The following is a 27,713-nucleotide window of genomic DNA, read 5'->3' as shown; positions in this document are numbered from 1 at the left end:
ACACACACACACACACACACACGCGGACTGACAGACCCTCTCACATAAACACACATGAACAGATATGTTAATCACTCTCCCCAACACACAACCATTCTCCATCATTTGCACCGACTCTGACACACTCTCTCTGTTCACCCACACCCATCTTTCAAACATAAACCCACATAAGTAACCACTCTCAAATTACACGCACACTTATGTATTTCACACCCGCACACTCACATATGAATATAAACACACACACCCCACACGCAAATACTCTCCCGCGTACACACAACCCCACGCATGTTGAAGTCACACACACTCAATCTCTCCCACATCCTGATCCAAACTGCTGTTGAATCTGATCATTTGCCCACGTCCAGACTTTGAGGCAGAACTAACACAAGGTGTAAGACAATATAGTGGTTTGTTTCTAAAACGTGTTGGAGTTTTCTGCTGTGACCCCGGCGGAGAGGCTTGTTATGAGTGGGCAGGTTCGGAGACTGGGAATTTGGTTAAGTCGTGGATTTTCGGGAGATAAGGGACATTGGCCGTCTAAACCGTCGGTAGACAAAAGTGCTGGAGAAACTCAGCGGGTGCAGCAGCATCTATGGAGCGAATGAAATAGGCAACGCATCTGCAGTTCCTTCTTAAACACGACCGTCTAACCCGTGTTCTCGCTGGCGCACGTACCAGATCTTTCTCCACAAAGTCTGCGAAGGTTGTCCTCTCGATCTCCACCGGCTGCCCCTGCCTGTCGTACAGGGCCAGGACGAAGTGGAAGAAATTGGATTTTCTCAAGTTAGACGGAGGTTGTTTCTCGAAGTGCGCTCTGGCTAGAGCCACCCCGCTGGAGGAGAGGGGAGAGAGGAGAGAGGAGAGAGTAACACGGGTCAGTCTACAACATCAACAACCACAGAGTCGCCGGTATCGCGGGCATTAATGACTTCTTATATTTTTTTTAAAAACAGTGCATGCACTTTTTCATTGTACCGCTGCTGGCAAATTCATTTCACTTGCACTTTATGTGCAAGTGACGAATAAAACTGATTGTTTTAGAAACATAGAAACATAGAAAATAGGTGCAGAAGTAGGCCATTCGGCCCCGAGCCTGCACCGCCATTCAATATGATCATGGCTGATCATCCAAATCAAAATCCCATACCTGCCTTCTCTCCATACCCCCTGATCCCTTTAGCCACATCTAACTCCGTCTTAAATCCAGCCAATGAACTGGCCTCAACTACCTTCTGTGGCAGCGAATTCCACAGATTCAGCACTCTCTGTGTGAAAAATGTTTTTCTCATCTTGGTCCTAAAAGATTTTCCCCTTATCCTTAAACTGTGACCCCTTGTTCTGGACTTCCCCAACATCGGGAACAATCTTCCTGCATCTAGCCTGTCCAACCCCTTAAGAATTTTGTAAGTTTCTATAAGATCCCCCCTCAATCTTCTAAATTCTAGCGTGTATTGTATTGATTGTATTGTATGCATATAGTCGCAAGTACTGGGAGGAAGAGTCCCGACCCCAAACGTCGCCTATCCATGTTCTGCAGCGATGCTGCCTGATCTGCTGAGTTACTCCAGCACTTTTGTGTATTTGCAATGCATATGGACCCTCGCCCAAGCTTACTTACTGCAAGATGCACATGTGCCTACGATCCCAAATGTTAAATAAATGTGAACGGCCTGTAAACGGATGCTTGGGCTGTGCTCAAAACGATGCACATACTACGAACGGCATACAAAGGCAATCTAGCGCTAGACTTTCAGATCAGTCAGCTGCGTTTCCAATAAAGAATACTGCCGCTAAAATAATGTAAAGGCTACCCAAACGTGGAGACGGCGTTTGTCCATTACATTTGTATTTCTCAGCTTTTTTAACTGCTGAAATTTTAGTTAACTTCACTGCTAAACTATCGCCCTTTTCACTGACGCAACTCTTTTCGCAGAATATAGAAGGGATTAAACATTTTCGCAGAATTACAGGATCACTTAAACGGTTCATGGAAAAATGTTTAATAAATCGAAGACAACGCGCGAACCATTGCACAAAACAAAATATGTCACTTCCAATTATGAAAGTCAGCCCGGAATATATAAAATGTAGGTAGGACATATCTAATCGTGATTTTTCTCTCTAAGATGGGACAGGGGAATCTCCACATAAAGAAGAACAATTAAGTAAAATAAGAAATAAATTTGAAGTAACTCAGCAGGACAGGAGAAGGGTCTCGACCCGAAACGTCACCCATTCCTTCATATCCGGAGATGGTCCCGCTGAGTTACTCCAGCATTTTTGTGTTTATCTTGGGTGTAAACCAGCATCTGCAGTTCCTTCCTACATATAAATTGGAAATATGTACTTAATCTATGAACCAATGTTGTATAACGTTAGTATCTCCACCAATGTAAAGCTCTTTGGCCAACGGGAGTTGTTTTTGTAAATGTGCTATAGAAATAAAAGTGACTTGACTGGACTTGAAATGTACAGTCAGATAATAGTCGGGTCGGGACTAGGATGGAGGCGTGAAAGAGGTCTTCACACAAACTTAGAAGACCCAGATATAACCGTTTTGAAGGTTATTTAACAGTTGCCGACACTCGGTGAAGTTAAGACTATTCTCTCGAGAACATTTACAGAGGGGGACAATTTTGTGTCGGTGACCTTACACCTTGATCATTCACATCAAACATAAATAAACTTATTTTCGATGGCATGTTACGTGTTAAAGAATGCCGAACAAAATACAAAAGGCTAAGTGCTGGAGGAACTCGGGCGGTTAACTATTAAGAAAATAGTTTGTGTAGGAAGGTTTGTGTAGGAACTGCAGATGCTGGTTTAAACCTAAGATCGAGGCAAAAAGCTGGAGTAACTCGGCGGGTCAGGCAGCATCTCTGGAGAAAAGGAATAAGGCGACGTTTCGGGTCGTGGCCCTTCTTCAGACAAATAGTTAAGTTTTGTAAAAATAAGTTCAAGTTTTAAATTGAGCGGGGGGGGGGGGGGGGGGGGGGGGGGGAGACGTGTTGTGTATTTTCTGATTGCAGCCCCTCAAGTCCCAGAATGTCTCGAAGAACGGTCTCGACCCGAAACCTCACCCATTCCTTCTCTCCAAAGATGCTGCCCGTCCCGCTGAGTTACTCCTGCATTTTGGTTTAAACCAGCATCTGCAGTTCCTTCCTACCTAGAATGTATTTCATGGTTATCAAAAATAACTCGCTCTCCCAACTCGTTGTGACTTGTGTGCGTTGTATGTTTCTTAATAAGTACACGGGGCAAATTAAAAATATCGCTGAACTGTGTCAGGTTGAGTGTGTGTGTGTGTGGGGGGGGGGGGGGGGGGGGGGGTTATTTGTTTAACACCGTCAAATCGCCGGTCGCATACGTCCTACATCAAGGTACACAAAAATGCTGGAGAAACTCAGCGGGTGCAGCAGCATCTATGGAGCGAAGGAGATAGGCAACGTTTCGTCCCGAAACGTTGCCTATCTCCTTCGCTCCATAGATGCTGCTGCACCCGCTGAGTTTCTCCAGCATTTTTGTGTACCTTCGATTTTCCAGCATCTGCAGTTCCTTCTTAAACACTGCGTCCTACGCCAAGTTCTCCTAGCTCTCCGACCAGTCTGACTTTCCTCCTGATCCAATGTTATCTCTGTGTGTGTGTATCGCTCTCACCTTCTCTTATCGAACAATTATCCATCCTATATTATCCTTGAGCTTCATCCCCTTTGATATCTCGTTTTCACACCTTACTCTTCCTCATCTCTGTGTCTCCCTCTCTCCCGACTCTCAACCACCCCGAACATCACCCACTCCTTCTATCCAGAGATGCCGCCTGTCCCGCTGAGTTACTCCAGCATTTTTGTGTCTGTTCCACACCAAGGTACTCGACACACCTTGTACGTTCTACTCCGCTTGAGGGTGAATATATACACATACAAATACTTAGTCAGAAATGCTAAACCCAATCACTCCGAGGATAAAAGTTGCCCTTTGGTCGGCTTAAACATGCCTTTTGCCACTGATGTTTACGGACAGCACGGTTCCACCACATGCGCGCTTATAACTCAGTATCAAAGCTGGTTATAACCACACACACACACAATTAAGGGGCCTGTAAACGGGGAGACGGCAATTGTGTCCGCGGGCACTGAGAACCCGTGATTCGCAGTTTCATAACATTGATCTTGTTCCCTCCCGCCCACACACCCCGCACAGAAAACAAAACCCGTGTCATTCTTGATTTTAAAACGCCGGAGTCCGAAGAGCTATTATCAATAATCAATATCGGTTAATGGGTGTAGGGTGGGGAGGAACGGCAGATGGTGTTTTAAACCGAAGATAGACACACAAAAAAGCTGGAGTAACTCAGCGGGACAGGCAGCAGCATCTCCGGAGAGAAGGAATGGGGTGCCGAAACGTTACCTGTCCCTTCTCTCCACAGATGCTGCTGCCTGACCCGCTGAGTTACTCCAGTAATTTTGTGTCTATATCTTTATCAATTGTCAAATATTGGTTAGGGCGATGGTTGGAGAGGGCGATGGTTGGAGAGGGCGAGGGAGGGGGAGGGGGAGGAAGGAGAGGGGTATCGGCGGGCAGGCTGTCAGTTTTCACGCACATATCCATTATCAGGACCTTACCTCTGAGCCGCTACATTGGCGGCCACCACGCCTACAGTCCGCACCCACGACCTGACTGCCTCCATCCCGCCGCCACTCGATTTGTCTTTGATATCAGACCCTCCTCTGGGTAAATGTTCCTGAATCCCAAACATTTAAAAATAACAAGAGTAAAGAATTAACACTTCTGTCTCTCTCTCTCTGTCTCTCTCTCTCTGTGTCTCCTTCCTGGAGAGGGAATACACAGCAAGCTGGGGCAATCCAAGAAGCGAGAGCGGCGGATGTCTTGAGAGAAGTTATTCGCAAGATCTTCACTGTCACAGAGGCGGGTTGGCAGCTAAGTTTTTTTTTTGCGGGGGGGAGGGGGTGAAGAGGAGGGGGTGGGGGGTAGATTTATTTTCCTCTGGGTGCATTCATCCTTCAAGCGGAAAAAATAAACCAGCGAGGCATCGATCACCGTCTAACAAGCTTCATTTGTTTGTGAAGAAATTGATCGGCGCGCTTGCAGACTGTCACACACACACACAACATACAACACACACACACACACGCACGAAGAATGTCCTTAATCCGGGGTAGAGTTGAGGGCCTCCTCTCCCACCGGCTCGATGGTTACAGCTGTACTATTGCGAAGCTTTGACTGTAATGAATGATTCCACTGTGGGAGGGCCCACGGCTGTAAGTGACAGGTCCGGGGGCGAGGGGAGGGGAGGGGAGGGGAGGGGAGGAGAGGGGAGGGCCCTTGTACATATGTACGCTGGGGTTTTTTTTTTTGCGGACGGTGCCGACTCATTTTCAGATTGGATAAAGGAGATGATTTATGCACGCCCTTTCTCCCAGCTGTCGCCAATCGATGCACATTATCACCGCGTTGTACGAATAAGATGTGGAAAGTCAGGGAAACAATCTTAATCCAAAGATTCACGCACATTGATCTAGCCTGGCGGGTGCTGGGGCCACGTGTGCTCCTGGGAGCTCATGTTCTCCCAATCTAACACTTCTTTTACTCCCTCATTAGTCGCCCTTCTGCCCGGGCCAGTCCCCACCACTGTCACTCTCTGCTTTACTCTCCTGACCCCGTCACTCTCTGCGCCCCCCACTCTCTCTCTCTCTCCTTTCCCGTCTATGCTTCACTCTGAGCAGTTTTAACACACCGTGCATCCGGTCACTTTGTCTTTAGCTCCTTGTCGCCCCCCCCCCCCCCCCCGTGTTCCTGACCCCCTTCACTGGTCCCAGGACGATGGGTCATCGTTTACTCCCAGCTGCCCGCAGTGCTGCCCTCTCTAGGTCACTGGCACTGTCACTGTCCGTCTTCGATTCTCTGTCTTTCTGCCACTTTTACGGCTTGGGGTTCTCCTGAGAGGTGAAGAGAAAGGAGATAGAGAAAGGAGAGAGAGAAGAGGAGAAGAGAGAGAGCCGGAGGTAAGAGAGAGAGAGAGCGATAGCAGAGAGAGAGAGGGTAGAGAGAGTAGGAAGAGGAGTAGGGAGAGAGATGGAGAGAGAGAGAGATCGGGAGAGAGAGGAGAGGGTAGGGGAGAGAGAGAGAGAAGAGAGAGAGAACGATGGAGAGAGATAGAGAGAGAGTGGAGAGAGAAAGAGGACAGAGAAAGAGAGAGCGAGAGAGGATCTCTCTCTCTCTCTCTCTCTCTCTCTCTCTCTCTCTCTCTCTCTCTCTCTCTCTCTTTCTCTCTCTCTCATATTCTCTTTCTCTCTCCTATTCATTCTGTCTCACACATATTCTCTCTCTCTCCCATAATCTCTCCAATTCTCTCTATGTATCTCTCTCCCTCACAATATTTTATCTCTCTCTCTCTCTCTCCCCACCTCTCCCCTGGGTCTGCGTTCTCCTTTCCCTGTCTCCTTTCTCCCTCCCTGACACGCATTCACGGTCCCACCCCCACTCATAACCCCCTCTGTTCGCTAGCCTCTCTGTCTGCCACCCACTAACTTACAGCAGTGTTTAAACCTGCACCGTCCACGTTTATACAAACTACACTACACTGACCTTATCAATCCCCCTCACTCCCTGTCTCTATTCCGTGCAGGAAAGGACTGCAGATGCTGGTTTACTTCTAAAGAAGGGTCTCGACCCGAAACGTCACCCATTCCTTCCACCCAGAGATGCTGCCCGTCCCGCTGAGTTACTCCAGCATTTTGTGTCTGCATTCCATCCCCGTAACACTCCGTCTCTCTCAGTCTCCCTCTCCGGCTCGATTTCTGTCCGTGTCCCGTCTCGACATTCTCACGCTGGTTAACACTGCACTGAATTGTTGCACCTGTCCTCTCCGCTTCTCCCAGGCTACCTGTTCCACCCTTCAGTCTAGTTCGGTTTTGCAATTTACTAAAATACACTGTTCTTTCACCTCAATGACTTTTTTTTAATTCCCTGGTCCACTTTTGAGGCATGTTTGTGACCTGATTGCTTTTGGAAAACGAATCGAAATCTTCTCCCCCTCTGCCCCGTTCATTAGCCAGAGCTTCTCCAGCTTCTCCATTACAGAATCAAACACAGTTTCAAATTAAGGAATTCAACTCCTATCATTATCCAAAAGCAGGAAGAAGGGTCTCGTCCCAATACGTCGCCCACCCCTTCTATCCAGTGACACAGCCCGTCCCGCTGAGTTACTCCAGCATTTTTGTGTCTCCCTCCCTAGAATTATTCTGCAAGTTTGGCTGGAAAAAAAATCCAGCCTAATCAATTGTGAAGCTTTCGAGAGACCGAGAAATTCCTTATATGCTCCGATGCTTATATTAAATCTACATTTGTAGCATATTTACTTGGAAATCTAATCACTGTAATAATATTGAACACTTATACATAGTGTTAAATATACTCGCAGTTTAATATCTGAAAAATATACGATTGATGAGAAATGTATAATATAGCAATTGGCATTATGATAGATTGATATCTAACAGTTTAATTTATTGGTTATGAAGATTAGTTGTAATATATAATACACTTCGAGTTATTGCAGATTAATATGTAACAATATAATAAATTAGTTATGGTCGTTAGAAGTAATATATCACATAACAGTTCTCGTAATTATTGCTAACAGTATAGGTGGATTTGTGTAACAGGTACGAAGAATATTTTAATGTTTTATGTTTTAAAAAATCCTGGTAAATTTAAGAATTTTGGTTAGATTTTTGGAGGCGCAGAATTTTGGAAATATAATGTATAGTAGCAAATAATGGATACATTTCCGCACATGTTTGTAGATTAAGTTGGGAGGGTGGGTGGGAAGGGAATAGTTTAATTGTGAAATAAGTCGGGGTTGAAATCCTTTCGCTCTTGATAACAAATCTATATCGATTATTTAGACTGAGTTTGTACATTTTAAGAGAGGAACGACTCGCCGCTGTCTTGTTCTTGGGGGTTTGGGGTTTGTGTGCTGATACAGAGAGACTTGTGGCCCCGGGTTGCTGATGCATTTGGCGAGAACCGAAAGTGGGATAGAATAGGGACGGAGTGGCAACGGGATGGGAACATCGAGGAACCCAACCACGAGCGGTGGTGTGAATTCTTCGTGGTGGGCAGTTCAGTTGGGTGAAGAATTAGAAGGGTCTCGATCCGAATTCCTTCTCTCCATAGACGCTGCCTGTCCCGCTGAGTTACTCCAGCTTTTTGTGTCTATCTTCGGTTGCCAACCAGCATCTGCAGTTCCAAAGATCCAGGAATACTGGGTCCTTTCCACCCGCTATGTTAGTTAATACGGCGACCACAGCGCACTCAGTACAGGGAGGTTTAACTGTTGCATCGGATGCGGAGAAGATAACTTCACTCGCGTCCTTTATATGAGCTCGTTGGACACTGTTTCCACCCCCCATTGCCCCGTTATTATGCCCCTGTCCCACTTAGGAAACCTGAACGGAAACCTCTGGAGACTTTGCGCCCCACCCAAGGTTTCTGTGCGGTTCCCGGAGGTTTTTGTCAGTCTTCCTCCCTGCTTCCACTACCTGCAACCTCCGGCAACCACCTGCAACCCCCGGGAACCGCACGGAAACCCTGGGTGCGGCGCAAAGTCTCCAGAGGCTTCCGTTCAGGTTTCCTAAGTGGGACAGGTATTAGGATCCGAACGCGGAACTGCGGAGTTCCGCAAAAGAGAGCGGACGCCTGAATGGTAAACAGATTTAGGTCCCAGACAATAAAAAAAAAAAGGCTCACAGACCATCTGCCCGAGCGGCACTCAGCTGTCAGCCGCGTCCCTTAAAGGGGAAAAACCCAGCTGACATTTTGTGACGGAAGTTAACACATTGACTCTGAGGTATTGTCACCCCAGGAACAAGAGTGATGAACGTCACCGCACAAGCAACGCTCAAGGGCCAAGACATCTGACTGTAGAATTCGATCACACCATTCATTGACCGTGTTGAACTTAAAATAGACATGCACTGGTTTTATTTTTTTTACTGGGGAAAATTATCTTTGGTAATTCAAATATAACTAGTTCAACCCGTCACGATAATCCGTTAATGGATAACACTGAGAAGGAAAGTAGACAAAAATGCTGGAGAAACTCAGCGGGTGCAGCAGCATCTATGGAGCGAAGGAGATAGGCAACGTTTCGTCCCGAAACGTTGCCTATCTCCTTCGCTCCATAGATGCTGCTGCACCCGCTGAGTTTCTCCAGCATTTTTGTCTCCCTTCGATTTTCCAGCATCTGCAGTTCCTTCTTAAACACCGTGCTGGAAGGAACGGCATATGCTGGTTTACACTAAACGCTGGAGTAACTCAGCGGGACAGGCAGCATCTCTGGAGAGAAGGAATGGGCGACGTTTCGGGTCGAGACCCTTCTCCTCAAACTATAACTTCCTTGCGTTCATCCTCACTGAGCTGAATGAAGATTTGTCTAAACAATTTCTTAACAATAATACAATCAACCCGTGGTTAAATGTTGGGGGAAGAGAAAGAGATATTTAGACCCAAAATATAAAGGTAAAACTTCAGGGGCGAAACATAAATCTCGAATGCGGACAACTAACTGATACACTCGGCGATCGCTTTCACCGCAAGACTTCTAACTGGATGTTGAAATGTTTTTCAATCACTGTCTCGCGTATCCATCACGGCGATCCGCCGTTTTAATATAATTTATCTTTTCAATTTAAAAAAAAGGGGGGTTTTGGTGATTAATTTAACGGCCTTTTTACGCAATGGAAAGTATTCCGATTATTGAAATGGGAGAGAAAATATTTAGATTATTTAAACACAAGAGGAAAAATATTTTAAGAGGATAGACACAAAATTCAGCGGGACAGGCAGCATCTGTGGAGAGAAGAAATGGGTGACGTTTCGGGTCGAGACCCTTCTTCAGACTGAGAGTCAGGGGAGAGGGAAACGGGAGATATGAAAATGTACAAAGAACAAATGAATGACATAAAATAAAAATATATTTAGATTGTTTAAATGAGAAGGGGGAGTACTTATCGAAAATACAGAATGAAATACGAATTATATTGCTCTGTGCTATTAAAACGGGCAGATATATATCGGAAGAAGGGTCTCGACCCGAAACGTCGCCCTTTCCTCCTTCTCTGCCTGTCCCGCCGAGTTAATCCAGCATTTGTGTCTATCTTCAGTTTAAACCAGCATCTGCAGTTCCTTCCTACACAAGATATATTTAGATGACCGATTCTAATTGATTCAGTCCAAATTATTAATTTAATAAAGTGAAAACACGACTTTTGACGGATTTGATTTGGTGATCAGTGTTTAATGTTTAGATGTTATTTCTGCAACTCTGGATGATGGGGAGAGGGGTGTGGGGTGGGTGGGGGGGGGGGGGGACGAAGCGGCGCTGTGATGGTTAGAAGCAGTCAAACGGACAGCTGGCCACAGTGACTGAGTGGTCTGCTTAAAGTCAGCACGAGTGTTTCATTGTTTAAACAATACTTCCAACGTCGCGATTGGAAAGGAGTTTTCAATGGGATTTGTATTCCCCAGCCCCTTGGGTGTGGAAAATGCCAATCCACCCCCCCCCCCCCAACGCCCCCCTCTCCTCTCCTCTCTCCCCTCCAGTCCATTCTCTCCCCGGCTGGTTTTGAATCCGTTCCTGGCTGGTATTGGCAAGGACAATGGGAGGGCGTGTGCCAGAGGGAGCGTCTGTCTGCCTGCCGGCCATTAGGGAGGGAGAGAGGGCGATGGGAGGGGGATGTGGGCGGAGGAACTGACATTCACCCGGGTCACAGCCCTCTAACCCTGGACAGACTGGGCCAACTGTCACGGGCTAACCCGCCCAACAATGTTGGCGGTCACACGACCACAGCTCATTTAAACAAACAACGTCCGTTTGAAATGAGCGTTTAGTTAGCAGGCAACTTCTTCCACTATCTGGTTATAAATATACGCACTATTCTCTCTCTCCCTCTGCCTCTCTCTCTCTCTCTCTCTCTCTCACACACACACACACAAAACACTGTTCATTGTCACTATTCACAAACACAGTATTCCCCCCCCCCCCCCACACACACACACACACACAAATCTCTCTAACAAACATATACACACACTATTCAAAACACTATTCACACACACACACACTATTCTCTCTCTCCGCACTTATTCACAGACATCATTCTCACACGCACGCACACCTCTCTCACAAACACACAGAGACACACACGCACTATCCACAGACATTCACACATGAGAGGTTTACATATAGTGCTAATGTGTGCGCTTTAAGTATAATTTACAATCCTAAATTCAGAAATAGTATTTGCACAACGACTGTGATCTTCCAATTCTTCAGTTTAAATCTGCAGGTTTTCACTGCTGTAGTGCCGAGCAGCCACGGATTGTCAAGTTGTAGCGCGGAAACAGGCCCCTCGGCCCAGCGATTCCGCACCGACAAACACACATCGACATTCAACCTATTTTATTCTCCTCGAATTCCCACCGACCCCCTCCCCCTCCCAGATTTTACCATTCACCTCGACAAGAGGAACTGTTTACAGTGACCAATTTCAAGCAAATTCAGCCTGAAGAAGGGTCTCAAGCCGAAACGTCACCCATTCCTTCCACCCAGAGATGCTGCCTGTCCCGCTGAGTTACTCCAGCATTTTGTGTCTATCTTCGAGGGAAATATTTTACATTTCAACTTTGCACTATCCTGTTCTATTGGGCGATTCACCCGCCAGTGAATTTTTTTTTCTCTCTCTCTCTGAATTGCCGAATTAGAAATACTAAAACGTGAAGATTAAAGAAAGTTTAATAGCTGCTTGCTAACGTGTCGAAGTGATACGACATGTGGCACATCGTGAACGAGGTTTAATTGTGGTCGCCTTCAATTTCCAAAGCAAGACATAAATTAAATGTAACAGGAACCAATCATTCATTTAACGTTATACACGAGAAAACTGCCACTTAACACGGAGTGAGCACAGGTCATGGAAATAGATTGAACAAATCCACCTTTACATGAGTATCATCCATGTTAACATCGATTATTTTTATGTTATACGAGCTAGATTTATACGACATTAATAATTTCACCTTTTAGAAGTGGACGTATTTTGGGCAGCCACAGTCACAGTCACAGTCACAACCCGTTCGCATTTTGTTTGCCTGTTTCCAAAAGATGGACTTGGGCAGTTTTGTAAACCCTCGCGTTCCGCAACGGCGCCGCGAACACGAAACAAACGGGTTAAGAAACTGACCTGTGGTCCACAGTCTGAACTTGCTCGTTCGCTCCCCCTTGTCAGCCCATGTTAGATCTGCTGATACTTTTTGGGGGGGGGGGTGGGGGGTGGAGAGAGAAAGCCGGCTCCCGTTCGGTCCCTCTGAAATAAACACCAGAAAGTCAGAATATAATATCTACAGACAGCGTAACCGACAGTGCCATTAATATGTCACACTTACACAAATTATCAAAATCTAACCAAGATCCCGATGCCTTTATCTCTTCATTTGTGAGTGACTTTGACATCTTTCAAAGTAAACATATTTGTTTTTTTGGCTGACAATTTTTATTTCTTTAGCCGCTGTGGTGTGCAGGTAAGGGGGTGGGGGGGGGGGGGGGGAGAAATTGGCAGTATTTGAGGGCGGGGAAATTGGATTTATTTAAGAATTCACACGCGGGGTCACACTGACACACTCGCACACACACATATACACACACTCACTCACACACGCACACACACATATATAAACACACACTCACACACACACACACACATATATATACACACACTCACTCGCACACACACACATATATATACACACACTCACTCACACACACACACACATATACACACACTCACTCTCTCACACACACACACATATATATACACACACTCACTCACACACACACATATATATACACACACTCACTCGCGCACACACACATACACATATATATACACACACTCACTCACACATATACACACACTCACTCTCTCACACACACACACACATTAGCGGTGAAGAGACGATAGGGGAACACAAATAAACATATTGATTAAATTACTGTTTCACAATAATCGTTATATATTTTTTACACACGAACTCCTACAATTAACAAACAGCGGTTCACATCGCCAACAGAAGCGCCGAATATTAAATCTGGGAGAATTAATCGACCTCTTGTTGTGTCTGATACGATTCTATCTCACCCTCCGGGCGAGGTTTTATTACATACTGTTTTTGAACTGGTTGAATAAAAACATCGATCCGATGAGGTTTTTATTTATGTGGCGTCTATAAATAATTCGTAAAAATAGACGCAATTATTGACCATTGGGTTGAAAGTTTGTAAAACGAACCCCCCTCGCCTTTCTCTCAATGTCACCCTCGTAGAGAGGGGCCAAGCAGCAACAGCAGAAAACAAAACTAAACATACTGGATCCCGGTCGAAAATACAGAGCGAATAACTGAATTGGCTGCAAATAGTTTAACGAAACGCAGCGGGTTCTTTATAAATGCAAATTATTTATTTGGGTCTGAAATAAAAGGTTAGTCTGAAGAAGGGTCTCCACCCGAAACGTCACCTATTCCTTCTCTCCAGATACGCTGCCTGTCCCGCTGAGTTACTCCAGCTTTGTGTGTGTCTATCTTCGGTTTAAACCAGCATCTGCAGTTCCTTCCTACACTTATTTATTTGGTTAATGTGGTCAGGGCGGGAGAGGAGGGGGGCGAATTTGTGCTTCGAATTTTACCTTCTCTAGCGCTATCCGTCCTAGAAGTGTATCTCACTCAGCCAAGTCCTGACACACCTTTTGAGATAAACGTTCTCATCTCCCCAAATGTCATTGTCAATTCCACTCCCCCCCCCCATCACCTCATCTTCTGCTCCCCAACTCAGGTTAATATCCAGGTTTGCACCGGCCACATTACAACAAGTTCCAAAAAAAAAGGAAGGGAATTAATTGCCAGTTCCGAATTGGAAACGCGACTGACATCTGAGCAGGAGAGGTGAGAGCCGGTTTCAAACATTTTAGGAAAATTTGAAATCTCCCTTGCAATCACACGCGGATTAATTGACAGATACCTGGATATAAACGCGCTGCTCGAGAGATGGCTGTCTAAAGATGCACTTTGATACAGAGAGAATGGACACAGATACCTACCGGCGACAGTGCAATATGTTGAGTTTCCTGAACTCTCGATGCTCCAATTTGCAATGATTTAGCGCCGCTCTAATTAGTGCATTCACTTCAGTGACTTTCCCGGCGTGTTGAAAGCAATATTACACCATGGGTTAAACTCTGTTCTCAATTCAAAGTCTCGGCTCCTTTGTTCGGGCAGATGTTCCCCGAACCCACAGGGGGCGTTTGCAAGCATCTAAGAGAGGGCGAGCAGCGCCGCGTAGTGGTGGCCACCTTCCAGCCTCTGTTCAACACTGAAGAAGGGTCTCCTCCACCCGAAGCATCACCCATCCCATCCCATCTCTCCAGAGATGCTGCCTGCGCCGCTGAGTTTCTCCAGCATTTTGTGTCTCTCTTCTGTTCTCCATAACATTGGTTCTCCTCGTCTTTGAGTGACCTGTCCCTGCCTCTCCTTGACACTTGCCGAAAAGTGAAAGGCCAGGATAAGAGTGGATGGGGAGAGGATGTTTACCACTAATGGGAGAGTCCGGGACCAAGAGGTCTCATAGATTCAAGATTCAAGAGAGTTTATTGTCATGTGTCCCAGATAGGACAATGAAATTCTTGCTTTGCTTCAGCACAACAGAATATAGTAGGCATGAATACAGAACAGATCAGTGTGTCCATATACCATTATATAAATATATACACACATGAATAAATAAAACAGATAAAGTGCGAATAAACAGATAATGGGCTATTAATGATCAGAGTTTTGTTTGAGTTGAGTTCAATAGCCTGATGGCTGTGGGGTAGAAGCTGTTTCTGAACCTGGACATTGCAGTCTTCAGGCTCCTGTACCTTCTACCTGAAGGTAGCGGGGAGATGAATGTGTGGCCATTATAGCCTCAGAATAAAAGGACGTACCTTTAGGAAGGAGATGAGGAGGGATTTCTTTAGTCAGAGGGCGGTGAATCTGTGGAATTCTTTGCCACAGACGGCTGTGGAGGCCAAGTCAATGGATATTTTTTACGGCATAGATAGATTCTTGATTAGTACGGGTGTCAGGGGTTATGGGGAGATGGCAGGAGAATGGGGTTGGAAGGGAGAGATAGAACAGACATGATTGAATGGCAGAGTAGACTTGATGGGCGAATGGCCTCATTCTTCTCCTATTACTTATGAACTTATGAACCTGCATTGGCAATGCACTGTTGCCATATTTTGATGCCATTTACAAAGAAAAAGTCCAAAGTCCAGAATCCAAAGTCCAAGGTCTGGTCCACCTGCTGGAGGTTCTGGAGCATCCCCGATCCAGGTGAGCCCAGGTGAGCCCAGGTGAGCCCAGGTAAGTCCAGGTAAGCTCCAGGCTGCTGCAGGCTTGTGACCCGATGCCCCTCTCCCAGCCTGATTTTCACCTTTCACTGGCCCCAGAATCTGCCAGAGCAAATGGCCAAGTCTGGGGAGTGATCATGCTGTTGTACGAACGAGTAATTTAAGCGGAACAATTTTCATGAAGACGCAAGAGACTGCAGAAGCTGGAATCTTGAGCAAAAAGCAAAACATTGAAGGAACAGAGCAGGTCAGGCAGCATCTGTGAAGAGAAGTGGACAGACGGCATTTCATGATGGGTCCCTTCTTTGGACTCACACCAGTCAATAGTCTATCTTTGGTGATAGAGATAGAGATGGAGAGATCAAGAGAGGGGAGAACAGTTTCAAAGATGGTCCAAGTGAATTTGATGGCAATGTGCAATGTGCAAACTAGGATTGAAATTGATTAGACTGTCCAGCGTATAGTCCCTTCAAAGATGCTGCCTGACCCACTGCATTCCTCCCATCCTTTGCTTTGTGAACAATTTTCTTTCTTGGTCCAAAGATGTTGAGATATTGACAATAACATTCTATAACATAGAAGAAAGCTACTCTGCCTATTCTGTCCATTCTAGTACTTTGGAAAGCCAATTAAAGGCCATTTCCACTGACATCAATGAGTTCAGCACAGACTAGATATCATATTCGGCAACCTCTTGTAGATACAAGGAACTGCAAATCTAGGTTCAGACAAAAAGACACAAAGTGCTGGAGCAACTCAATTGGTCAGGCAGCATCTCTGGAGACATAAAGACATAGACTCTTTTTTAGTCCCGACCTGAAACATCATCTATCCATGTTCTCCAGAGCTGCTGCTTGACCCGCTGAGTTACTCCAGCACTTTCTGTTCTTTCCACCAACTATTGCCCTTCTGTCTTGAATGGACCTCTCATCAACTAAAGATATATTTCTCATCTCACAATCTACCTTGTGTTGCAGTCCCTAAACTCCTGTTTCATCTGCACTTTCTCCCTTCTTTTTATTTTGATTGTTCAGGCAGTGGACATTTATTGCCTATCTTGGGAACGTGATAGTGAGCCATTTACTTAAATGCTGCAATTCACGTTTAGTTTAGTTTAGTTAAGTTTAGTTGAGTTTAGAGATACAGCACAGAAACAGGCTCTTCGGCCCAATGAGTCTGCGCCGACCAGGGATCACCCTGTGCACGAGCACTATCCTACGCACTAGGGACAATTTACAATTATACCAAGCCAATTAACCTACAAACCTGTACCTCTTTGGAGTGTGGGAGGAAACCGGAGAAAACCCACGCAGGTCACTGGGATAATGTACAAACTTCGTACAGACAACACCAGTAGTGGGAATGGAACCCGGGTCTCTGCCGCTGTAAGGCAGCAACTCTACCGCTGCGCCACTGTGTTGTGAAGAGCTGCTTGTTGGTGAGTTCCAGGATTTAAGTCCAGCATTGAGGAAGGAATGGTGATTATATTTCTGTCACACTGATATTGAAGTCGGGGAACCTGTAGATGGTAAAGCTCTCTTGCCCGTCTATGTGATGGAGGTTGTCGATATCGCTGCAGTTCTGTTATGTGTGGAAGAGAGGTCGGGCGCAGAGATCTGCGCGTCTACCCGACCAATTCCTCTCGTGATCTTGTACACCTCTGTAAGATCACCCCCCTGCGCTCAAAGGGGTAGAGTCCCAGCCTGTTCAACCTCTCCCTATAGCTCAGGCCCTCGAGTCCTGTGGGGAGCTGAGGAGGGAAATTGAAGCATTACAAGGAATATCTGAGTTTGATAATAAGGTGAAGCCAGACAAGCTAATGCATCATTTCCTATCTCCACAACATGGACGAGCCTGTCTTCCTCCAACATTCCATCTGCAGTCGGTGCAGTCTCATGGGGACACCAGATACCTTGACAGACTGACCTACATTTACAACCAACCATGGTGCAATATCATTGGCAGCGTATTTCACTGTAACTGACATGACAGTGAAACAAGCCCAGTGGGACTTAAGAGCAGAAATCTGCCCTTCTGTTGCCCCTCCTCGAATACGTGGCCCTTTTGCCTCCCCTGCTGTCATCAGCCAATTCAACACAGGCCATCTCTCATACATTGTGGCATTCCGCATCGCATGTCGAGTGAGGGAGGCACGGTTAATAGATTCACCTCAGATTTACCCTAACTGCTACGGGGCCAAGGAATTAATCCAGGGCGAGACAAGGGGGGGGGGGGGGGGGGGGGGGAAGGGGGAGGGAGGGGGAGTGGCACAGTGGCAGAGTTGCTGCTTTACAGCGCCAGAGACCCAGGTTCGATTCTTTACACGTGTGCCGTCGGTAGGGAGTTTGTACGTTCTCCCTGTGAGTTTTCTCTGCGACCTCCCACATTCCAAAGACGTGCAGGCTTGTATGTTCTCCCTGTGATCGCGTGGGTTTCTTCTGGGTGCTCCGGTATCCTCCCACACTCCAAAGACGTGGGAGCTTGAAGGATAATTGGCTTCTGTAAATAGTCCCCAGTGTGTAGGGTAGAACAAGTGTACTGGTGATTGATGGTCGGTGCGGACTTGGTGGGCCGATGGGCCTGTTTCCATGCTGTTTCCATCCCTAAACTAAACTTAGCTACTATTTTCAGTCGGTGTTAAGATATGATGAAGCACTCGGTGTGTAAGCTTGTTGCATTTATTGCTGGATAGAGATTTATTGTTCAGTATGACGTTCCCCAAAAGTATCAAAGGTGGCCAGTACATCTTTCAAGGAAGAATCCAATAAAAAAAGGAATAATGTGTCTTAAACAACCTCAGGTCAGCCCAGCATGATTTACCATCGATGAAGTCCATTGCAAATGTCATCACTGTTCTAATGTAGGAAATGCAAAAGATAATTTATGTACAATACGTTTCCAATGTAGGTTAGACACAAAATGCTGGAGTAACTCAGCAAGACAGGTAACATCTCTGGAGAGGAATGGGTGACGTTTTGGGTCAAGATCCTTCTTCAGGTCTCGACCCGAAACGTAACCCATTCCTTCTCTCCAGAGATGCTGCCTGTCCCACTGAGTTACTCCAGCATTTTGTGTCTATCTTCGGTTTAAACCAGCATCTGCAGTTCCTTCCCACACATGAAACTTCGGTGGGTTCCTGGTCCCACCGGGGACCGCGGCTGGCAAACCAGGCCTACCGGGCGGGTCCTCCAACATCGGACCGTGGCGAGCAATCCGGGCCTGCTTACCGGGAACTTTCTGGCCCGGCTCGGCTCGGATACACGGAACCACAGCTGTTGGTGTACAAATAAAAGACACAGAGTATCTCTAAAGTTTTCTAAACAAAACACAAATTAAAAATATCATAAATTTTGCTTGTTATAGAATAACATTGATCAATGATTTAGTATTTATTTTTATTTGTTTACAGAACGTGGACCTTGCCCGCAACCCAGTGTTCATTGGGCAATCCCAACAAAGTGGTTCGTTGGGGCTATTTTGGGGACAGACTAAGCTCCAACTGCATTGATGGCTTTACTCACAATGAGGCTGATATTAGCCTCAAAGCCAGGACTTACCCAGGTATCCAAGCCTAGCTTCCAGTGCTGGCAGTAACATAAGCCATAAGGGGTATCCTCCACCCCGCCACATCTCAATGCGAGCTGCCCATGTTCTATTCCTGGTGGGTGGAGTCCAATACATTCTTCCACAGGCCTCCTCGTTCCCAGCTGTGGAGAAAGACACAGAGTTAACATTTCAGGTTCAATGGCCCTTTATCAGAAATGGAATAGTGAGAAAACATGTGAGTTTTGATTTGCAGAGCTGTGATGGAGAACATACAGGGAATGTAGACTAAATAAAACTGGAGTAACTCAGCGGGTCAGACAGCATCCCTGGAGAAAAGGAATAGACTGAAGAAGGGTCTTGACCCAAAACGTCACCTATTCCTTATCTCCAGAGATGCTGTCTGACCCGCTGAGTTACTCCAACTTTTTGTGCCTCTCTCTGGTTTAAACCAGCATCTGCAGTTCCTTCCAACACATACGGAGAATGTATGTTGTCATAGGTCTGGGCACTGTGTTATAAGAGTCAGGATGTCACGGTTTATCTTTTTAGGTCTTTGGCCAAACCACATTTGGAGTGCAGTTCTGGTCGCCCCATTACAGGAAGGATGTGGAGGCTTTGGAAATGATGAAGAGGAGGTTTATGTGGATAATGCCTGGATTAGAGTGTATAAGCTACAGGGAGAGGTTGGACGGATTTGGATTGCTTTCTCTGGAAAGCCAGAGTTTGCGGGGAGACTTGATAGAAGTACATACAATTATGAGGCATAGGTAGGGTAGACAGTTAGATCTTTTCCCCAGGATGGAAGAAACAGATACTAGCGAGCATAGCTTTAAGATGAGAGGGGCAAGGTTTGAAGGAAATGTGCGGGGTAACTTTTCTTAACACAGAGCGTGGCGAATACCTGGATCATGCTGCCATGGTGGTTGAGGCATATACGATGGTGGCATTTAAGAGGCTTTTGGAATGGCACATGGATACGTTGGGAAGAGGGATATGGATTAAGAGATAGGAGATGGATCTTGACATCATGCTCAGCACAGACCTTGTGGGCCGAAGGGCCTGTTCTTGTGCTGTGCAGTTGTGTGTATGGGATAAAGTTGATCTAGTCAAGTTCATTGTAAAGTAAAGTGAGGTAGAGGTACAACAAAAAAGTTGTATTAGTTTCAATTTTATTAATTGTTTAAGTTATAACTATCGGATGGAAGCTGCGTACCAAATCTCATTACACCTATGTGCAATGACAATAAAAGGTATTATTAATATTAATATTATCATTATTATTATCATTATTATTATTATTATTATTATTATTATTATTATTATTATTATTGTACCAGCAACTCAGACACATAGACTCAGACAACAACTTTGACTTTGACTCTGACATCGGGGGGGGGGGAGAGTGCAGTGGAGAGATAAGTTTTTATGGCCTTCCATCACAGCAATGTGATGGATGTTTATGTAAATTATGTTGTGTCTTGGGTCTATTTGTTTGTAATGTATGGCTGCAGAAACGGCATTTCGTTTGGACCTCAAGGGGTCCAAATGACAATAAATTGAATTGTATTGTATAACAACATACTAAAACACAAATCTTATACAAAATACACATAACATTTCCAAAAGAAAGAAGGCTGCTCGATTAAAAAATATGAAATAACTAGGCCAAGTAAGACAGTTGGTGTCATATCAATTACGTTATTTCTTCGATAAGGAAGGAGGTGTTTTCTGAAAGTGATCCTGAGGCGATCCTGAGGCGATCTTCAGGCGACCTGGGCGACTCTGCAGCGGGAGGAGGCGCCGCCTCCACAGGCTGCAGGGCGGAACCAGAGTGACCGGCTGCTGCGCCGCGTCGGACGCTGCTGGGGCGCGGACAGGAAGCGGCGGCGGCGGCGGCAGCGGGAGCGGCAGGATGGAGGCGGTGTACAGGTGAGGGGGGAGAGGTCACTGGGGGAGGGGAGAGGTCACTGGGGGAGGGGAGAGGTCATTGGGGGAGGGGAGAGGTCACTGGGGGAGGGGAAGGGTCACTGGGGGAGGGGAGAGGTCACTGGGGGAGGGGAGAGGTCATTGGGGGAGGGGAGAGGTCATTGGGGGAGGGGATGAGTCACTGGGGGAGGGGAGAGGTCACTGGGGGAGGGGAGAGGTCATTGGGGGAGGGGAGAGGTCACTGGGGAGGGGAGAGGTCACTGGGGGAGGGGATGGGTCACTGGGGGAGGGGAGAGGTCATTGGGGGAGGGGAGAGGTCATTGGGGGAGGGGATGAGTCACTGGGGGAGGGGAGAGGTCACTGGGGGAGGGGAGAGGTCACTGGGGGAGGGGAGAGGTCATTGGGGGAGGGGAGAGGTCACTGGGGAGGGGAGAGGTCACTGGGGGAGGGGATGGGTCACTGGGGGAGGGGAGAGGTCACTGGGGGAGGGGAGAGGTCACTGGGGGAGGGGAAGGGTCACTGGGGGAGGGGAGAGGTCACTGGGGGAGGGGAGAGGTCACTGGGGGAGGGGAGAGGTCACTGGGGGAGGGGAAGGGTCACTGGGGGAGGGGAGAGGTCACTGGGGGAGGGGAGAGGTCATTGGGGGAGGGGGGAGGTCACTGGGGGAGGGGAGAGGTCACTGGGGGAGGGGAGAGGTCATTGGGGGAGGGGGGAGGTCACTGGGGGAGGGGAGGGGTCACTGGGGGAGGGGAGAGGTCACTGGGGGAGGGGAGAGGTCACTGGGGGAGGGGAGAGGTCACTGGGGGAGGGGAGAGGTCATTGGGGGAGGGAGAGGTCACGGGGAGAGGAGAGGTCACTGGGGGAGGGGAGAGGTCACTGGGGGAGGGGAGAGGTCATTGGGGGAGGGGAAGGGTCACTGGGGGAGGGGAGGAGTCACTGGGGGAGGGGAGGGGTCATTGGGGGAGGGGGGAGAGGTCACTGGGGGAGGGGAAGGTCACTGGGGATGGGGGGGGGGGGTAATAGAGGGGAGAGGGTGAATGGGGATGGGGGTAATTTACAGGCTGGGGGGGGGGGGGTAATAGAGCGGAGGGTTAACAGCCGGGGGCTTGGAGAGGGTTAATGGGTTTAAATGAGGGGGTTAATGGGACGGTTGCGGGGGGGGGGGGGGGGAGAGGGTTCCAGGGGAGAGGGAGTAATAGAGGGGAGAAGGTTAATGGCAGGGTGCTGTGAGAGAGTTAATTGAGTGAGGGTAAGGTGGAAAGTTAATATGGGGAGGGATGAGAGTCATAGACTCAAAGTGCTGGAGTAACTCGGTGGGTCAAGCAGCATCTCTGGAGAAATCGGAAGGGTGATGTTTCGGGTCGGGACCCTTCCTCAGACTGAAAGGCGAAAGAGAGGTCCTCAACTCAACGTCACCCATCCTTTTTCTCCAGAGATGCTGCCTGACCCACTGAGTTACTCCACCACTTTGTTTCTATCGATGGGATTAGTGTCGATAGGCAGCACAGTTGGTCTGAGCCAGTTGAGCTGAAAGTCCTATTTCTGCGCTGCATATGTGTCATTTTGTTCAACTGATCATCTCTTCACGTTGCAGAACATGGACTAGAATGATTTTAGAAATCTATTGTTGGGCATGCAAATGATGTACTCTACACAGTGGAGCCAACTGAGTGGAAATAGACTTGTTTTAAACTGTAGCTGCTGAAAACCTGAAATTAAAACAGAAAATTCTGGAAACACTCAGCCGGTCCGGCAGCATCTGTGGAAAGCAAAGCAAAGTTCAGGTTTCAGGTTAGAGAACATTTGTTTGAACAATTCGATGAAGGGTCTCTGATTTGAAACATCATCTTTATTTTAGCTTTTCATCTAAAAGTTGTTCTTGCTGCCTGACTTGCCGAGTGTTTCCAACCTTTGCTGTTTTCAGTTGAGTATAACTAGGGCTTCAGTGCTGGCGAGTTTGGCCTGGGAGAGGACACTGATGTTGGTTTAGTTTTAGCTTAGAGATACGTCATTGAAACAGGCCCCTCGACCCACTGGGTGAATCCGCACCAACCATAGATCACCCGTTCGCACTAGTAAGTAAGTAAAGTAAGTTTATTGGCCAAGTATTCACATACAAGGAATTTGCCTTGGTGCTCCGTCCACAAGTAACAACATGACATATTATCTTGTTATCTCACTATTGCATTGACTCCCGACACACTAGGGACAATTGACGAAATCCGCACATCTTTAGGATGTGGTAGGAAATCGGAGCACACAGAGAAAACACAAGCAGCCACAGGAAGAACGTGCAAACTACACACAGAGATCAGGATAGAACCCGGGGCTGGTGCTGTAAGGCAGCAGCTCTTCCACCTGCACCACTGTGCCGCCCACGGTTTGTTTATCCCTCCATAGTATTTTGTAGCTATACAGGTTGTGGGTTTCCAGAACCTTAAAGTGCCTGCTGTTTGTGGTCCAAGTCTCAGAAGCATATGGGAGTCCATGGGTTGTGAAGGGTTTGTGATCTTGATTTATCCACGAGAATGAAATGTAGCCTTGTGCAAAAGTCTTTTTTTATTTTTCAAATGTTTTAAAAAAGGAAAATGTATTAGTGAAGCCAGAAGAGACAGCAGGTATTGGAATGTTGCCCAAAACATAAAGTGTAGGTGGAACTCAGCAGATCAGGCAGCATCTGAGGAGGAAATGGATCTATGGCCTTTCGGGTCAGTTCCATTCTTCAGGCACTAAACTATTAGCCTATTGGGTAGGATCATTCATTAGAAAAAAAGCACACAAATCTCTGGAGTAACTCAGCGGGTCAGGCAGCATCCCTGGACAACATGGATGGGAGACATTTCAGGTCAGGACCCTGTCTGAAGAAAGGCCCTGACCCAAAATGTCACCTATCCATGTTCTCCTGGGATGCTGTCTGACTCGTTGAGTTACTCCAGCACTTTGTGTCTTTTTTGTTTGTAAGTCAGCATCTGTGGTTCCTGATTTCTACAGGATTTTTCATTAGGACAGACACATCCTTTATTCATGGGTTATTAATCCCATTGTCGATCCAAATTCAAAAATGTTCCAGCCATTAATTATTTATGAAATTTGCTCCCTTTTAAGAGTTCTATTTTTATTCGAGTATCAGTTGGGCTTTTCCAAGGAAACTTTTGCAGACCATTGAGACAAAATGGTGTGGGTGCTGAGCATCTGAAACTGAGACCAAGGTGATCTTTCATCAAGGCTGGGAAACCTTCCAAATGGAACAACTTTAGAGAAATACAGTGGTAGGGAAGAAGGCCATTATGGAAGGAAAGAGCACAATGTCGTGTTGCAATGATTGCAAGGAATTCAACATCTTCAAAGCTTAATCCTATTTTTCCAGTAGTTGTTGTTCGAGGATCTACTGTGGCCCATTTAACGTACAACTAGACTTTTCTTTCATTTCTTGTCCTTTCACCATCCTGTTTTTCATTTGACAAGAGCTTTCTGCCTGATCACATTGTTTTTGTTCTTTCTCTCTGCCTGCCTGAATCTTTGCCTTCATGCTTCTCTGCCTGTATCTCTGTCTTCCTGCCACTCCTCCTGCCTGTCTCTGTCTCTCTCTTCCTATCTGTGTACTTGATTAAACTATGTTTTTATCTCTGCTTCTTTATCGAGCACTGATGGAAGGTCAGTCCGACCTGACGTGCTAACTTTATTTCTACTTTGTCTCTCTCTCTCACGATGGACACAAGTGACCTTTGTCCCGTTGCATGTTTCTACAATTTTCTATAAAAGACTTGTTTCTTAAATGAACAGAACAAAATATAGATAAATATAATAATTGTTTCCTGAAGAGCTGCGAGGTCAAACTGAATCTAAGTGGGATTTTACACGTTGATTAATGCTAACCTAAATAATGGATGAGCAGGAGTACAGATGAAACGTTGTCTTAATTACTTTTCTTCTGGTCTCCCTCTGCCCTTCAACTTCCTGGATATAAGAGCAAGTTGTTAATTTATTTTTTTACCTTTTGCTACAAAGTGTTCATGAATGAAAAGAAAACACTTTGGTATTATCACTGGACTTTCACCAATGCTCTGTGGCTGAAATTTTCAAACTCTATGCCACTTTAGTTTATATTTTGTTTTTCAAGTCCTTTTCGACCCAGCCAAACAAAATTCTTCGTAATGTTAAAGACCCGAGTTCAATCCTGACTACGGGTGCTGTCTGTACGGAGTTTGTACGTTTCCCTGTGACCGCGTGGGGTTTCCTCAGGTGCTCCACTTTCCTCCCACACTCCAAAGACATACAGGTTTGTAGGTCATTTGGCTTCAGTAAAAATAGTAAATAGTTCCTTGTGTGTAGGATAGTCCTAGTGTATGGAGTGATCACTGGTCGGCGTGGACTCGGTGGGCCGAAGGGCCTGTTTCCATGCTGTATTTCTAAATTAAACTAAAGAGCCAGAAGCACCGTTAAGAGCACCAGAGGGCCGGGTTCAATCCTGACCTTGGCTGATATCTGCATGAAGATATCTGCATGCACGCAGTTCACAGGGACAACATACAAACTCCGTACAGACAGCACCCGTAGTCACAATCAAAGTCACAAAGAAAGAATTTCAAGAAAGACACGAAAAAGAAAAAAGAAAAACCCCAGAACTATCGAAAAAGTGAAAGAAGCGGAGATATATCCCACTACCCTTCCATACGCCCGCTCACCCGACCCTAGCGTCGTTTTTTTGTTTGTGTTCAACCATTCTGTTGTTGAAGAAATTCAATGAAAGGAGAACATATTTTGGAAAATTGATCTGGTTTGTCAGTCAAGACAAGCCTTATTTTTTCTAGATGTAGTGTCTCGGTCCTTTTTTCCAAGTTTTAATGGTTCCAAGATTTGCTAAGATGTTTATTTAATGTCATTTTATATTAACGACCAAAACAGTGCAGAGTGGGGTGATGAGCTTCTAGCATGTTATTATATGTGATGCACCTTGATCCCATGGCAGACTACTTATCTTGTTATCTTGCTCTAGCTGTTGACGAGTTGTGTTAAGATGCCTTCACGTAACAATGCTACCGCTGGGGTCTCCAGCAGCAAGGTGAAATACTCCAAACTCGCCGAGAGCGATGACGGCTACATTGACCTTCAGGTTAGTGCGTGGCAGAGATGGGCTCCCAAACACTGCAGTTCGCGACAGCCCAGTGCTAGATTTGGTCACTGTTTCAATTCCAGTTCAAGCTCTCTTCTGTCTTTGATCCACTGATCAGTACCAGCCTAGACTATGCACACCAGATCTGATAGCTGGTTCCTACTGAGTAATTGATCTCAAACAAGGCTATGTGTGTAGGAAGGAACTGCAGAAGCTGGTTTGCACCAAAGATAGACATGAAATGCTGGAGTAACTCAACGGGTCAGGCAGCATTTCTGGAGAGAAAGGATGGGTGATGTTTCGGGTCAAGTTCAAGTGAGTTTATTGTCATGTGTCCCTGATAGGCCAATGAAATTCTTGCTTTGCTTCAGCACAACAGAACATAGTAGGCATTGACTACAAAACAGATCAGTGTGTCCATATACCATTATATAAATATATACACACATGAATAAATAAACTGATCATGCAAATAACAGATAATGGGTTATTAATGTTCAGAGTTTTGTCCGAGCCAGGTTTAATAGCCTGATGGTCGAGGCCCTAATTCAGACTGGCATGTGACAGGTAGCTCGAAAAGACAGGTTTAGAGGGATATGGTATAAATGCAGACAGGTGGGCCTAGTGTAAATGGGACATGTTGGCCAGCGTGGGTAAGTTGGGCCGAAGGGCCTGTTTCCATGCTGTATCACTCCATAACTGTCCTTGCATCCTGTTCGGACAGAGGACTGGTTGTTGGAACAGCTTACCTGTGTTCAGATGTTTGTGAGGAGGCTTCTGCAAGATCATCTAGACTGTGAGCAACTCTGCGGTGTCCAGTTTTGGTGCAAAGGTTGAAGCCAGATGTTCGGGGTTCTGACTGGTCATGTGATTGAAGGTGTTTGTTCACTTCTTCTCTTCCTCCAGTTTAAGAAGCATACTCCAAAAGTTCCCTACAAGGCAATTGCTCTTGCCACTGTTCTCTTCCTGATTGGCACGTTGCTGATTACAATCAGTGCCCTTCTGCTGACCGGATACATTAACAGTACGGTAAGTTGTCCAATGGTCTAAGTGTAAACCTTCACTGTCACCAGGAGAGACAGAGGAGTGATTACTTATTACATCTCTATCAATCTCTTCCATCTTAACTTACGAGTGCCAGCTAATGCACCTCTGTAACACACTTGGATCCTACACCACCCATACCTGTGATGCCAGTTTAAGAGCTAATCAGTGCTGTAAGCCCCTGCCCATTAGACCGAGATGTCCAAATCCTCAATACACCCGTGTGTTCATAACTTATTGGAACAAAATTAGGCCATTTGGCCCATCGTCTACTCCACTATTCAATCATGGCTGATCTATCTTTCACTCTCAACTCCATTCTCCTGCCTTCTCCCCATATAACCCATAATACCCGTACTAATGAAGAATCTCCGCCTTAAAAAATATCCATTGACTTGGTCTCCACAGACTTCTGGCAGTGAATTCCAAATTGTTTACTTTCATTGACATTGTTGTGTCAGATTGGAAGCCATATTGTTCCAATAAAGACCATTCTCTACCCCAATGGCTTGATTGTAATCGTGTATTGTCTTTCTGCTGACCGGTTAGCATGCAACAAAATCTTTTCACTGTACCTCGGTACACGGGACAATAACTAAACTGACTAATTAATC

The 27,713-nt window shown here is 46.2% G+C and overlaps 2 protein-coding genes and 1 long non-coding RNA gene across 11 annotated transcripts in view; 2 read left to right on the top strand and 1 right to left on the bottom strand.

Annotated features, from left to right (window-relative positions):
• LOC116967511 (transcription factor COE2) overlaps positions 1–14,314 on the bottom strand; it is a 212,867-nt gene extending 198,553 nt beyond the window's left edge. For 4 of the 7 annotated variants that reach the window (XM_033014146.1, XM_033014147.1, XM_033014150.1 and 1 more), the window contains exons 1-2: positions 4,626–5,305; positions 679–835 (exon numbers count right to left, since the gene is read on the bottom strand). In XM_033014146.1, coding sequence (XP_032870037.1) covers positions 679–835; positions 4,626–4,759 — 291 coding nt within the window. In that variant the 5' untranslated portion in view covers positions 4,760–5,305. Of the gene's footprint in view, positions 1–678; positions 836–4,625; positions 5,306–12,269; positions 12,393–12,471; positions 12,565–14,177 lie in introns of those variants that run through there. The other 3 variants (XM_033014148.1, XM_033014149.1, XM_033014152.1) reach the window with 3 other exon arrangements.
• LOC116967514 overlaps positions 8,214–27,713 on the top strand; it is a 23,286-nt gene continuing 3,786 nt past the window's right edge. The window contains exons 1-2 of one of the 2 annotated variants that reach the window (XR_004410240.1): positions 8,214–8,239; positions 15,454–15,463. This is a non-coding gene — a long non-coding RNA (uncharacterized LOC116967514). Of the gene's footprint in view, positions 8,240–14,518; positions 14,544–15,453; positions 15,464–27,713 lie in introns of those variants that run through there. The other variant, XR_004410239.1, reaches the window with a different exon arrangement.
• Positions 20,875–27,713, top strand: part of tmem230 (transmembrane protein 230) — a 22,446-nt gene continuing 15,607 nt past the window's right edge. For both annotated transcript variants that reach the window (XR_004410238.1, XM_033014153.1), the window contains exons 1-3: positions 20,875–20,945; positions 25,939–26,055; positions 26,962–27,084. Coding sequence is in view for 1 of the 2 variants with exons in the window: in XM_033014153.1 (XP_032870044.1) it covers positions 25,960–26,055; positions 26,962–27,084 (219 nt within the window). In the remaining variant the exon portion in view is untranslated. The remainder of the gene's footprint in view (positions 20,946–25,938; positions 26,056–26,961; positions 27,085–27,713) is intronic.

This window comes from Amblyraja radiata, chromosome 39 (assembly GCF_010909765.2).
Source record: "Amblyraja radiata isolate CabotCenter1 chromosome 39, sAmbRad1.1.pri, whole genome shotgun sequence".
Lineage (NCBI taxonomy): Eukaryota > Metazoa > Chordata > Chondrichthyes > Rajiformes > Rajidae > Amblyraja > Amblyraja radiata.
Note: the sequence above shows the minus strand (reverse complement) of the source record. Positions and strands in the feature narration are given on the sequence as shown.